Genomic DNA, 13,126 nt, shown 5'->3' with positions numbered 1-13,126 from the left:
TCCTTTCATTTTATGTATACCCTTAAACTGGAATACGAGAGAAAAGAAGGGACATGTGAAGAAGTATCAAATTTGTTAAATGTAAAGAGAAGAACTTAAAGCTAAGAGAAACATTTTCACACAGCACGGAGCAATTAAACCTGATGACTCCCATGAAACAAACATTTACTGAAAGCACGAATTACCCCTTGCAAATATGAAACATAATTGTGCTGTATGCTTAATACAGAGAGCAACTATGACATCCATAATCCATTGGCTGAAAATATAACACCTTGTTGGTGAAGAAGTGTCTACATGATGTACACCCACAAATTTATTTGGAGAGGATCCAGTAATTGAGGTTTGAAGTGGTAAGGGGGCGAAATTCAGTACAGCAGAGAGAGGAGGAGACAGACAGGTGAATCTGTACTAGACTTTTGTTTGTGTTTTGTATATGGATATGACTAAAAGGTGTATGATTCACCTTGACCCTTAAAATCAGGAAATGTTGACACTGCCAAATGATAGGAACATGACATAGAAATCTGATAAAATAATAGAGTACATCAAATATGAGGATCAAAATTAATATTGTGGTTAAACTTTAGTGGTAGTACATCATTAGTACACAGTAGTGAGTAGTCTGGAGCTACAACCCATAATTCCCTCTTCCATTATCACACAGCCACTGATTTACTGTTATAATTTTCTTTAAGTTACTTTCTCGTTTCTTTTTTTCCTTTTCAGATTTGTAATATGCATCTTAAAGAAGCGTAGATTATGATAAGCAGAAAACTTGGTTTTTGCACAAGCTGTATTGTTGTATATGGCCCCTTGAATCTGGGAAGTCTTTTTGAACATGAAAACACTAGTATCACCCGACGATGGTCCAATATGAGATGTAAATAGACCATATCCAACCTAACCCCATACACAAACCTCCTATACTCTGTGTACCACTTCACTGGCTAAGTTGATAGGACTTTGCATATGACAGGCCAAAGCATAACTTACTGATCCTAGGGTTCATGTGTGAGGCAGAAGGAACTGGGCCAGACATTGGAAGCCAACAGCTATCTCATACAAAATTTTGAAGCAAACAATGAATGAGGAAACTGAAGGTTGACCGTGATTGATGATAATAGTGCTTCAGCCTAGATCCTGCTTGAACTCAATACCAAAACAATCACATCATATATCCCATCTGTTCTAGGATTAATTTCTATATCCTTCCAAAACGATTCGTTCATTTCCAAACGGCTCTGAGCAGGTAACAACAACAAAACTCACTTTAATCTAATAGGGGATCCTGGATTCCAGTGTTAACCATAACTTGGTTGGTATACATAAAACAAGATGCACCAGTGAACACAATATTTAGTTGAAGACATGAGAATCCATACTTATCTCCAGGGAGCATTTCACAATATTTAGTCAAGACACTGACACTAGAATCTGCAGTTACAGATGCTCCAGTTGCCTCCACATAATATGCTTTAGTTTCCTTCACTAGACAAGGTTTCACCACAGAATCATCAGGGTCTCTCTTTATAGCTGTATCTGTCATAGAATATTCACTCCTAATTATATCGAACATCTGCTCCCTCTGCTTCTTGTTTCCTCTGAAATCATTATGAAGGTTATATACTTGAAATAAATAGATTTATGAAAGCCAAAATCGGGTCAGATATGCAAATTGCTTCACCTCTCAAGCATTAGTATATACTGAGACTCAGTCTGACGAGCACGTCCCCTAGATTGGACATAACTACGAACTGTCTTTGGTAAATCAAATCGTATTACTGAGGAACAGTGTGGCACATCAATTCCCTCCTCAACTACATCAGTGGCAAATAATAAATTGACCTGTGATGATAAGGGAATGGGGGAAATATTACATTAAGATCAAAGCTAGTTAAAGGGACTCGCAAGAAAGTATCTATGTCAAATATAATGTAATGTATTATGTATAGATGTAATTACCTTTCCAGAGAGAAAAGATCCCAAGGTTTCTTTTTGCACTTTTGGTGTCAGAGCATCGACAGATGTGTTTGTTCCAGTCAAATATGCTATTGTGAAATGTGAAAACCGGGTCATTTTCTTCATAACTCTTTCAATTACCTTAGCTGTTATAATTCTTTCAACAAAAATGAGACAGCGTACTTGTGTGGCTTTCCTGCATCCATGAATCAGAACCTCAAGTTTGTACAAAGAGCTACATAAAAGATGCATCTAACGAAAGTTACAAGTTTGGTGATAGAATCAGATGTCGAGTTCATTACCTAAGGAATTGAAAAATTTCAAGAAGTACTTGCAGTTTTGAAGATATATGGCCCATTGACAGAGTTGCTGATGAGTCATATCCAACATCGAAGAGACTCTCACAGTCTGATGAAATGAGAATAAATCAACACTTGCAAAGAACTCAAAAGTTGGAACTTTTACTGTGTTACTATAGTAAAAGTCAATTCAGCTGGATTGACAGGAAAATTCAAATGTTATCTACTGCATAACAAACAAGAATTAAAAAGTCCGACCAGAAGCCATTCTAGCAGTGTTCACACTGATTGCGCCACACAAGCATGACCAATCAACAGAAAATCACACATCACAGGAAACCGACCAAGTTACAATTTTATCATTGCTCAGAATAAATTGTAACACAGTGATACTTAAACAGTAATGTGTTTAAGTTTTAACTACTTTTTTTCAGGAACGAATAAGGACAAATAGATATCAAGAGAATGAATATAGCATATATAGCTGTACTAGCTTGATAAATTGTTTGACATAGGAGAAACTTCTGAAAACAACATAATGATCTTGATCCAATGATGTCCACAGTATAGAGAAAAGAAGTAGCATGTAGGGATAAAAGATCTGTGTGTAAATAGAAAGAAATATGTAAATTATGGCATAATAATAGAGAGAGCAAGAAATGACCTCGTAATAGGTGGTCTATTCGAAAAAGAAAAGAGAACATTACCATACAATCAATTGAAGAACCTTATGAGCTCCTGATACTAAAAAGTAATGTGTAACAGATGCAAGGCAAACTGAGGAAACAAGAAGGACTGAATGAATACTCCCACTACAACTACAACAACATACCAAGTGTAATCCCACAAGTGCGCTCGGGGAAGGGTGGTGTGTATGCAGACCTTATCCCTTCCTTGTGAAGGTAGAGAGATTGTTTCCAAAAGACCCACAGCTCAAGTAAAACAATTCAAAGCAGGTTTGAAAAGGAAATACAGTAGCCATGTTGAAAATAATAGAGAAAAGAACAATGACAACACAATACTACGATAAAATCAAAGCCAAAGGAAACAACAAGTGGTAATAAAATTGCAGAGATAATAGAAGAATAGTAATAACATAACTGGTAAGGAAAACCAGCCAATGCTCGACTGCCTACAGGCCTTCTACCCCAATACCCCACCTCCATACCCTCCAATCTAGGAGCATGTCCTCAGTAAACCGACTTGAGATAAAAAGAAAAAGATTCTTGACGAGAAGTATGGCAACCCCTCACTCACCGCAACAAACCTTCACCAAAAAGAATGGTAACTCAAGATCCACTAGCCGGATGATCAAATATGCAGATTTGCAATTGGAGAACCCAAAAATGAAACATCAAAATAAAATTGATAGAGATAACAACAAACAGGTCAGCAATGGTCACATATCTGCATAAGCAATACATAGAACAAACTCAGGTACCTTGTGGCATTGATTCCTGGACAATTGACAATGCCTCCTCCAAAAAGTATCTATGTTGTAGAGAACTTGTCCTTAGAATCTCATTTTCATCTTTGTCATTAGGCACATTTTCCAAGCAGATTTTAACAGCCTATATTATGAGGGGGAGAAACAGCCAGAAATAAGAAATTCCAACATAATATTAGATAGATCTAAAAAGAGTGTCAGACATGATATGCAGAACTGTTGAAGAAAACATAGAAATTGGAAGAGATACCCACAGCTTAGAATATAAGTTCTGATAGTCTGGAATAGACCCAAGCTTAGAACCAATTAAATGTTCCATAGGTAGCCACAAAACACAGGGATGCTGAGTTCATCAATTGAATGGAGCCCAAGCAAGCACATTCGTGCAACAGTGAAAAAGATTTCAAGTACATTAATCGGAGAAAAAGAACACCTTCCATATGGTTTTGGTGAAGACTTAACTCTTTTAGGCTTTCCTAATTACTTACTTTGATTTGCTACTTTGGAATATAAAGCGTCCAATAGTTTTCCTAAACTTTCTATGAAGAGAACTCCACTTCTTCTTTTGGACAGAAGAAGATATTAGTGATAAATGATGGTAAGAGAAACAAGGATGCTCATTGATATAAGTTGAGATGAAAAAATCAAAAACACCAGCTTCTGTTTTTTCAATTAGTAAATGAAAAGGCAGATTTTGAGCTGGGATTCCATGAATTAACTCTTTGCAGAAACCATACCCGACAGACTTAAAGGAATAAAGTGTTTTTCACGCAAACAAGAGAAGATGTAAAAAGGTCAATCGAGCACAATTTGAAAGGAAAAAAAATCCTTCTTTCCTTTTGAAATGAAGATTACGTGTTTAGCCATAAAAAGGAATTCTTTCCTTTTGAATAGGTAAATTTTAGTCACAGATGAGCACTAAGCTAGTGCTGAGTATATGCACAAGTGGCTATGGTTCCAAGGACCTCAGAATATATGAAGCTACCTACTCCTTCGATATTCACATAGTTACACCAAAATTCAAACAATAAATCCCTCAAAAATACTACTAATTTGCTCCTTCCATAAGGTCTATATGTTGTTAGTGGGTGTATGCAGTCAAAGTTGGCCGGATGGTAAAATTGAATGACTTAAGGCATTTCTTGTGGCCAAGGGTTATACTCAAACCTTTTGGCTTGATTACAGTGATACATTCCTTCCCGTGGCTAAAATTGCATTTGTCTGCCTTTTCTATCCATGGTTGTTCGTCATTGGCCTTTTTATTAGTTGGACATCAAGAATATTTTTCTTTTTTTTTTTTATCAAGTAATAATATTCATATTAATAGGGGATAAAAAGTGCTTGTATACAAGAAGTACACAAAGAAATAGAGAACCTCACAGCTAAACATGGTTTTCTACAAAAGCCACCCAATCCTTTATACCTATAAGAACTTCATGGGTGCATCAAAAAGAAATAAGAGCAAATAGATTTTTTTTCAGATTAGCAGAACATTTCCTACGCCCTCAAAAGCTCCCCTATTCCTCTCTCTCTCAATACAGTCACATGATTGCCACGGGAGCAACATCCCATTTTCTGCTTCTTCTCTTCGGTCTTCTAAGGGCCCAACTAACATTGAGTCTTTCACAGTGCTCGGCATCACCCACTCAACTCCAAACCATCTCAGAATTCCCCCCCCCCCCCCCCCCCCCCCCCCCCCCCCCCCCCCCCCTCCCCCAACCCCCCCCCCCCCCCCCCCCACAAAGAAGAGGCTAACCGACAATGTAATAAAAGGTGGTTTACGTCTTCTCCAAATTCTTTACACCTGAAACACCAATTGACACAAGTGATCTTTCTCTTCCTTAAATTCCCCAACGCCAAGATTACCCCCCTCACAGCTAACCAAGTAAGAAATAAATTTTAGGGATATCCTAGGGTTCCATATCAAACTGTGTGGAAAAGTCGATTCCTCCCTAGATAGGAGTTTCTCATAATAAGAATTCACTGAGTAATCACCACTTCTTCTGGTCCCCCGTCTTCATAAATTAACAGTATCCATAAAAACTTTTGTTGGTGAACCAATCCTTTGAAATTCTCTAACCTCCAAGTCTTGTGCATTCCTCCTAAACCTCAAACCCCAACAAACTTCTCCCCCTTGCATACTCCATAAGTGATGGACTGACATCTTCTTTTGACAAGAGATGTTATACATACTAGGAAATGTGATTCTCAAGAATGTTTTGCTCTGCTATGATTTTTAGGATGACAACATATATGAAGCAACCACCTGATTTTGCAGTGGTCTTGTATGATGATTGGGCTGGTCTTTATAGTCTGAAATGGTTCCTTGAGCATGGTTTGGTAAGTTCATCATGGTTATTCAGGAATTTGACACGACTCCAAGTGAGGCTGACATTTTGTATTCTATCAACACACTGCTCCAAATTTGTGTATGTATTTGCTTGTTTATGTTGATAATATCACAGACAATGATCAGACTTGTATAGTTAAGTTGAAGCAACATCTCTTTCAGCACTTCCAAACAAAGCCTTTAGGCATAGTGGAGTATTTCCTAGGCAATGAGATCGCTCAGTCCAAATCAAAAAATTTCATCTCACAACGTAAGTATGCTCTAAACTTTCTTGAAGAGACAGGAATGACAGATTGTAGACCCACTACCATCCCCATGGACCGGAATGCATCAGGGGGGGAGTCCCCCCTCCTGGTTGGTAAGTTAATTTACCTATAGTGACTCAACTTGATATTACTTTTTCGGTGATGTTGTAAGTCAGTTTATGAACTCCCAATGTGATAGGATTAGGATGCATTAGTAAGTATTCTTAGATACATAAAACTATCCCCAGGGAAAGGATTAGTCTTTGAGGATCGAAGCCATGAGAAAACTATTGGATACACAGATGAAGATTAGACAGGATCACATTTTGATAGGCAGTCTACTTGTAGATATTGTATTCTCGTTGGAGGTAATCTGGTGTCTTGGTAACACAAGAAACAAAATGTTGTTGCACGTTCTAATGCAGAAGCAAAGAGTCAAATGATGGATGTGGCAACTTTTTGGATAAAACAATGCTTAAAGAATTGAAGTTTGGACAAATTAACGAGACTGAACTTGTGCGTAATAATCAAGTTGCTCTTCATATTGCATCGATGCGTGTTTGATGAGAAAACTAAGCATAGTGATCAATTGTCACTTTGTGAGAGTAAAGATACTCTCAGGAGACATTCTCACAAATTCGTGAAGTCAAATGATCGGTGTGCAAACATTTCACCAAATCTCTTACTGGTTCTCGAATTAATTACATTTGTAATAAGCTTGGTACATACAACTTATATCACCATCTTGAAGGGGGAGTGTTAAGGATAGTGTATATAGTTAGAATCAATCACATAGATATTGAGAATTCAAATTGTGTGGCCTTGATTATAGATGCATGTTCTATTTCTCACAGTGTCCAGTAAAGTAGCAGGTAGTAAGATCATATTTTATGAAATGGGCATCCTCTCTTAGGTCAGGCAGAGAAGATGATCAGTTGGACAAAGACCAATCCAATCTGCAAGTTCAAGCTTCAAAATAGATAGAACCAGCTAACCAAAAGTACACCAAACTGCCTAGGTCTTTATTATTTTTGGTGTAAGCAAGTAGTGATAGGAAATTCTGAAGATGTTTCTAATGTTATTGACTGGCTGTAACTAGAAGATCTTAGGGCTGTTGTAAGTATAAATTTTTGGAGGGGAACTACACTTTGATGTAGTATACCTGTGGATATATAGAAGTAAATGTTACCTTTCTCAAAAAAAAAAAAAGTACACCAGTTTTTTTAGTTGTAAATAATGCAATTCAAAGAGCCACGTAGATGAATTAATATTAGTTGGATTCCAACCCTGACTAATAAAGTGCTTCTCATTGTTTCATGTAAGAGAGGCCTAAGTGAAAGGTATGAATAATTATGCATATATATATTTGTGTGTAACATAAATGCGTATGCTTCAGTAAATAGAAACAGAAAATGAAAGTAATCTCACCATAGGTGTAGCTAGTTGCACGCCTTCCCTTCAATTATTTTGTATATAATTACCAAGAAATGAAAAGAAATAATAGATCATGAAACCTTAATCATACCTCATAAGCACAAATGATGCCTAGATTTTCAAGGCAACACAATATCTTTGCATAACAATTGGACAATCTCTTCCGAAGCTTCTTATACATATCATCTATATCTTTGTACTGACTTGGCAGTGACAGTTTCAATTCAGCTAATGCAGCATCAAACTGTTCATGAAAATGTGGTGAATTAAGTACAAGGGCTTGAGTTTAGAGAAACATTCTATCACGTCACGTTCCAAAGAAGCATATTATTCATATGGGGAACTGTGTCAACAAGTACTACATAATGCAGAAAAGCACTCAAGATTACTAAGTAAGCAAGCTTTACCAATATCTAAGTACATAAACAAGGGCATCAACTACATCACTCCGGTAAACGAGAAGAGAAAAAGTAAGACAGAAGTTTGAAGTTTATGGACCTGAGCTTAACATTCCTGGAGTTCAACAAAACAAGATGTCATTTAAGTTTTGAAAACACTACCATCCAAACCTACTGAAAGCATAGAAAGAACTGTGCAAGGAACACATGAAAACTTCAAGATATTGAGGACCCTTATCATTCAGTAAACTTCAAGCACCCAAAACCATCTAGTAGGTCTGCAATAAGACCTCATCAAGAGAAGTTAAGATAAAACCTACAGACAACTTCCCAAAAATTAAACCCAACTTGCAAAACTTTATGTTTTTTTTTCATTGTCTTTCCTTTTACCGTAACATGTCAAGTAAAGTGTCCACAATGCTCCCTGTTTTTTTGTGACTGTTGAGTCCCACATCAGAAGGATGAGGATAATTTGGTCTCTTTATATGATCTTTGGCAATCCTCACCCCGTGAGCTAGATTTTGAGTTGAGTTAGGCTCAAGATTCATAAAATGACAACAGAGCATTTGTGGGGTGTTTCAGGGGAGAAAATTTAGTCAAGACAGTCGTTGTGCGTCAAATTTTGGCAACTTTCTTGGGTTGTTTTGTGTCAACTCCATGTTGTCAGTATTGGACCTAAACCAACACCACCAAGGGGTCCCTCACTCTCCTAGCAACAATAACCCACAAAACCCCACAGACAGAAACCCTTGCACGCGCTCCCACACGCCATCAGAAGCAATCTTCTCCGGCGAGATCTACATCATGCGGCAGACACGTGAGCCAGTTACCAGCCACCTTTTCGATCAATCCTTTTTCCAATCAGGGTCGTCGGGAGATTTCAAGCTCACCCATACAATTTTCTTCAAGTTCCGGTAACTTTCAATTTTTCGGTAGGTTTTCTGGCAATTTTTTCAGCGAGTTCCAACAGGTTTTCCAGCTCTGTTCCAGCTTGTGAGTCCTTCCTTTGAGACAGAAACTGGGTGTTCCCTTTTTTGGTCAAATTTTCTTGAAGTTCTGAGTCGGGCTTCATGTTGCATTGATCTTGTGTTTTATAAGAGGACCAAGCACGTCGAAATTGACTATCATTTTACCAAAGAAAAATTACTGTCATGATACACTATCACTAAGTTTGCCTAGTCAAATGACAAACTTGCAAAATATTCACCAAGTTCCTTGTTGGTCATGAACTAATTATATATATAACGGGTTAGGTACATACGATCTATATGCACCAACTTGAGAAGAGCAGTTAGCTATTAAGAATGTACATATATAATAACATGTGAAGTCTCCTATTGGATGTATATATTTTTGTAAAATGTGCATAAATGCTTTTAGGTGTAAGAGAATTGTCTTTACACATTCTCTCAATTTTTCTTTCCCATTTCTAAACGTTCACTTCTCCCTCAAAATAATATTTTGTTCATAGTGAACAATGAAAAGAGGTTGCCCTTGATTTCAAAATCTAAAGAATTGGGGATATGAAAGAAAAAAATAAGCATTAAGAGCAAAATGGAGATAGAGTAAAATGTAAGGGGCATATCAGTTATTTAACAACAATATCCTACACTGTCCTATTTGATATGATATCTGCATATGGGCTTTTACCTTTGACCATGAAAACTCCAACTTTGCCTTTAATTCTGTATTTGAAAACACTATTGGATCATAGAATTTGCAAGTCTCCTTAGCAGAGGGAACAAATTCATCCAGCTCCACCCTGTTCTCAAGTGTATATACCTATACAAGAAGAAAAACAATATACTGATACATTAGGAACCATTACTCTAACTAGAATTAAGAGACCATTTACCCAGCTGCAATAAAGTGACAGGGTTCGCCAGAAGATCACCTGGGAATCAAGAAGACTTTCAAGTTCTGATATTTGCTCCTCGCAATCTGTTGAAGATGAAACACCTGATCGAGTGGGTATACTTAGTAAATCCACAAAAGATCTAAACCCATATATATCACATTAGAATAAACTAAGACAACTGAAATCAAAAGTATTAGCATAAAGTTGGAAGGATGACTAACCAAAGCTTAGGCATCTAAGTTGCTCGGACTCTTCACTTTCGGTGCCGCACCCGTGTCGACACGACATGGGTGTGAGTGTGGGTGTGGGTGTGGGTGTGACTGTGGCTGTGGCTGTGGCTGTGGGATTCGTACCCTAGTTGGTCAACCAATTTTGGATACTTTGACCAAATTAGGGAGAAATTTTGGACAGATTTAATGATTTCTATAATCAAAACTTTTCTTTTATATATTAATTGAAGTTGATGAAAATGGAAAACCTTGTATATATAAATTTCTATTGTCACTCCCTTTCCTTTTATCTCCTTCCAAGATTCTCCTCTTGATCATTATTTTCTCCTCGAGTTCTCTACATAATATCTCATAATTTAGGTTTTATAACTATATTTTTTGCCAAATCCCCGCACCCGTATCCAGACATGGATCCGTATCCCTGAATCTTAAACTTTAGGTCATAGAGGATCCGACCACTAGATCCGCACCCATATCGGACACCCACACCGAGTTCAAGCAACTTAGTTAGGCATAGCAACGGAAAAGAAAGTGAGTAATTTTGAGAAAGAAAAAGTCAATACAAAAGCTCTAAAATGTGTATAAGAAACTCTTAAATAAGAAACTCTTAAACCAATTAAATGACAATGGGTCCCGGATAGTCTTTTTAAAATCATTGTATCTCTTTTTTTTAAGAAAGGTGACACTGACCCTGAACTAAAGACCATAGATACTTAAAATAGCCTCTCTTAGCGATGACCTGAGCAAAGTACACATAGCAACCCTCGACCCCCCAAGGTATGGCCTACCGGCCCACAGATGTAGGAAGGCGGCCTACCTTTCTTGAGTGATCGCCTTCGCTCGTTGGCAAAATGCCTTGATGCGTGCGTCTAGTTTGTTGGGGTGACACTCGGACTGCTCTTCAATCTTCCCGAATCACCAAGCATGAGGCCTTTGGCTCGAGCGCACTTTCTTACCTTTCTTTTTTAGACAAGTAACAATTATATGCAATGAAAACTTAGCCACCCCAGAAAAAGGTGCTAAGTTGGAAACTTTACAAGCATCAAAAAGGTGCTTAAATCTCTGCCCAAAACCCTACACAATTTATATTGCCAACCTTATATACAAACTCTCCTACTTCCTCCCACATATTCTGTTTACACCAAAAAAAGAAAAAGCTAAGACAATTCATCCTAATTTTCTCGATAGAATTACTAGTGTCTGAAAAATGTCTACCAGTCCTTTCCTACCACACTGTCCACCAAATGCAAGCAGGAATGATCTTCCACCAGTCCTCCTCCCCACCTCTATTCCCAATACTCCACCATTGTTCAGCATTTCCAAAGTAGAACTAGGTATTACCAAGTTATTCCCAAAATACAAAGGCAGGCACATGTGCCACAGATTTATAGTTGTCCTACAGTGTAGGAATAAGTGTTCATTGTTTTCACTCTCATGTTCACACAAAAGACATCTTGAACAAATTTGAAGACCTCTTCTTTGTAACTTATCTTGAGTTAGGCAAGCTTTCCTAATCACCAACCAGACAAAGAATGACACCTTCATAGGGATATTCACTTTCCAGACTTGTTTCCAAGGCCAATTCTCCTGTACAGGACCTCTTTGATTTAACTGCCAGTACATTGATTTTACTAAGAAGGCCTCTTTACTGTTAAGTTTCCACTTGAGCCTGTCAGTAATCTGTGCACCACCAAAAGTTCCCAATATCTAAAGCATTGTGACGAAACTCTCTACTTCCCCTTCATAGAGAGCTCTTTGAAAGATTCGATTCCACCCTTGGTGACTCCACATTTGGTTGATCATGTCATGTTGTTGGAGACGCATTTTCTTGCCTTTCAGTGGAAGCAATTCCCAAGCAAGCCAATAAGATCAAATTGCTCTTGTTGAACCAGCTACTAATCACCAAGTCCTTTGTTTAGTCAAATCATTGGTGAGAAAATTTTAGCATTCATTTGATTGATAGATGCAAAGAATTCACCTAACTAGAACCCTGCGAGTGAACACAAAAAAGCAAAGCAAACTAGCATCAAGCCTCACTTCCACGCTGACCTCATGTTTAGCATCACTGAACTTAACACTCTTAAGTATTTAGTCTTAATTTTGCTCAGCCTAAACCCTTTAGACTCGTCTCTAAATCTCCACCCTATTGTTAACCCTGACGTGAGCTCGACAATCAACACTATATCATCTTCAAATAACATACACCATGGAACCTTGCCTTGGATATGTCGCGTCAGTTCATCTATAACCACTAGCCAATCCAAAAAGAAACGAACTAAGAACTGATCCTTGGTGCAACCCCATTATGACCGGCAAGTGCTCCAAGTCTCTAGCCTCGAAGCATCTCCAAAAAACTTCCCTTGTGACTTGGTCATAAGCCTTCTCTAGGTCAATGAACACCATACGTAAAACACTCTTCCACTCCCCCATACTACTCCACCAGTCTCCTCACAAGGCGGATAGATTCTATGGTAGATCATGCCGGCATGAATCTGACATGGTTCCCGAAAATAGACACTTCCCTTCTCAATCTCATCTCCAACATCCTCTCCTACACTTTCACAATGAGGTTCACCAGCTTGATACCCCTATAGTTGTTGCAATTTTGAATATTATCTTTGTTCGCATACAATGAAATCATCACTCTACCTCCATTTTTCGAGCATCTTTGTTGTCCTAAAAATGACATTTAACAACCCCAATAAGCCACTCCAAGCCTGCACTGCCTATGCTCTTCCAGAACTCCATCGGACCTTGTCACTCATCCCCTGCTCATCCTACGAATAGCACCTTTAAGCTCGCCAACCTTTATACACTTGTAATACCCAAAATCTAATCGTCTCACAAAGTGCTCTAACTCTCCCTGCATAATGCCTTTGTCCTTTTCTTCATTCAATAGTTTA

General features: G+C 38.0%; 1 protein-coding gene across 2 annotated transcripts in view; it reads right to left on the bottom strand.

Annotated features, from left to right (window-relative positions):
- Window positions 1-13,126, bottom strand: part of LOC125842528 (endoribonuclease Dicer homolog 3a) — a 384,270-nt gene that overhangs the window by 16,829 nt on the left and 354,315 nt on the right. For both annotated transcript variants that reach the window (XM_049521831.1, XM_049521829.1), the window contains 8 exons: window positions 10,030-10,094; window positions 9,786-9,917; window positions 7,829-7,981; window positions 3,703-3,832; window positions 2,265-2,370; window positions 1,966-2,158; window positions 1,688-1,848; window positions 1,386-1,604 (listed from right to left, as the gene is read on the bottom strand). In XM_049521831.1, coding sequence (XP_049377788.1) covers window positions 1,386-1,604; window positions 1,688-1,848; window positions 1,966-2,158; window positions 2,265-2,370; window positions 3,703-3,832; window positions 7,829-7,981; window positions 9,786-9,917; window positions 10,030-10,094 — 1,159 coding nt within the window. The remainder of the gene's footprint in view (window positions 1-1,385; window positions 1,605-1,687; window positions 1,849-1,965; window positions 2,159-2,264; window positions 2,371-3,702; window positions 3,833-7,828; window positions 7,982-9,785; window positions 9,918-10,029; window positions 10,095-13,126) is intronic.

This window comes from Solanum stenotomum, chromosome 10, assembly GCF_019186545.1.
Source record: "Solanum stenotomum isolate F172 chromosome 10, ASM1918654v1, whole genome shotgun sequence".
Lineage (NCBI taxonomy): Eukaryota > Viridiplantae > Streptophyta > Magnoliopsida > Solanales > Solanaceae > Solanum > Solanum stenotomum.
The sequence above is the reverse complement of the archived record's forward strand: the minus strand, read 5'-3'. Positions and strand labels throughout refer to the sequence as shown.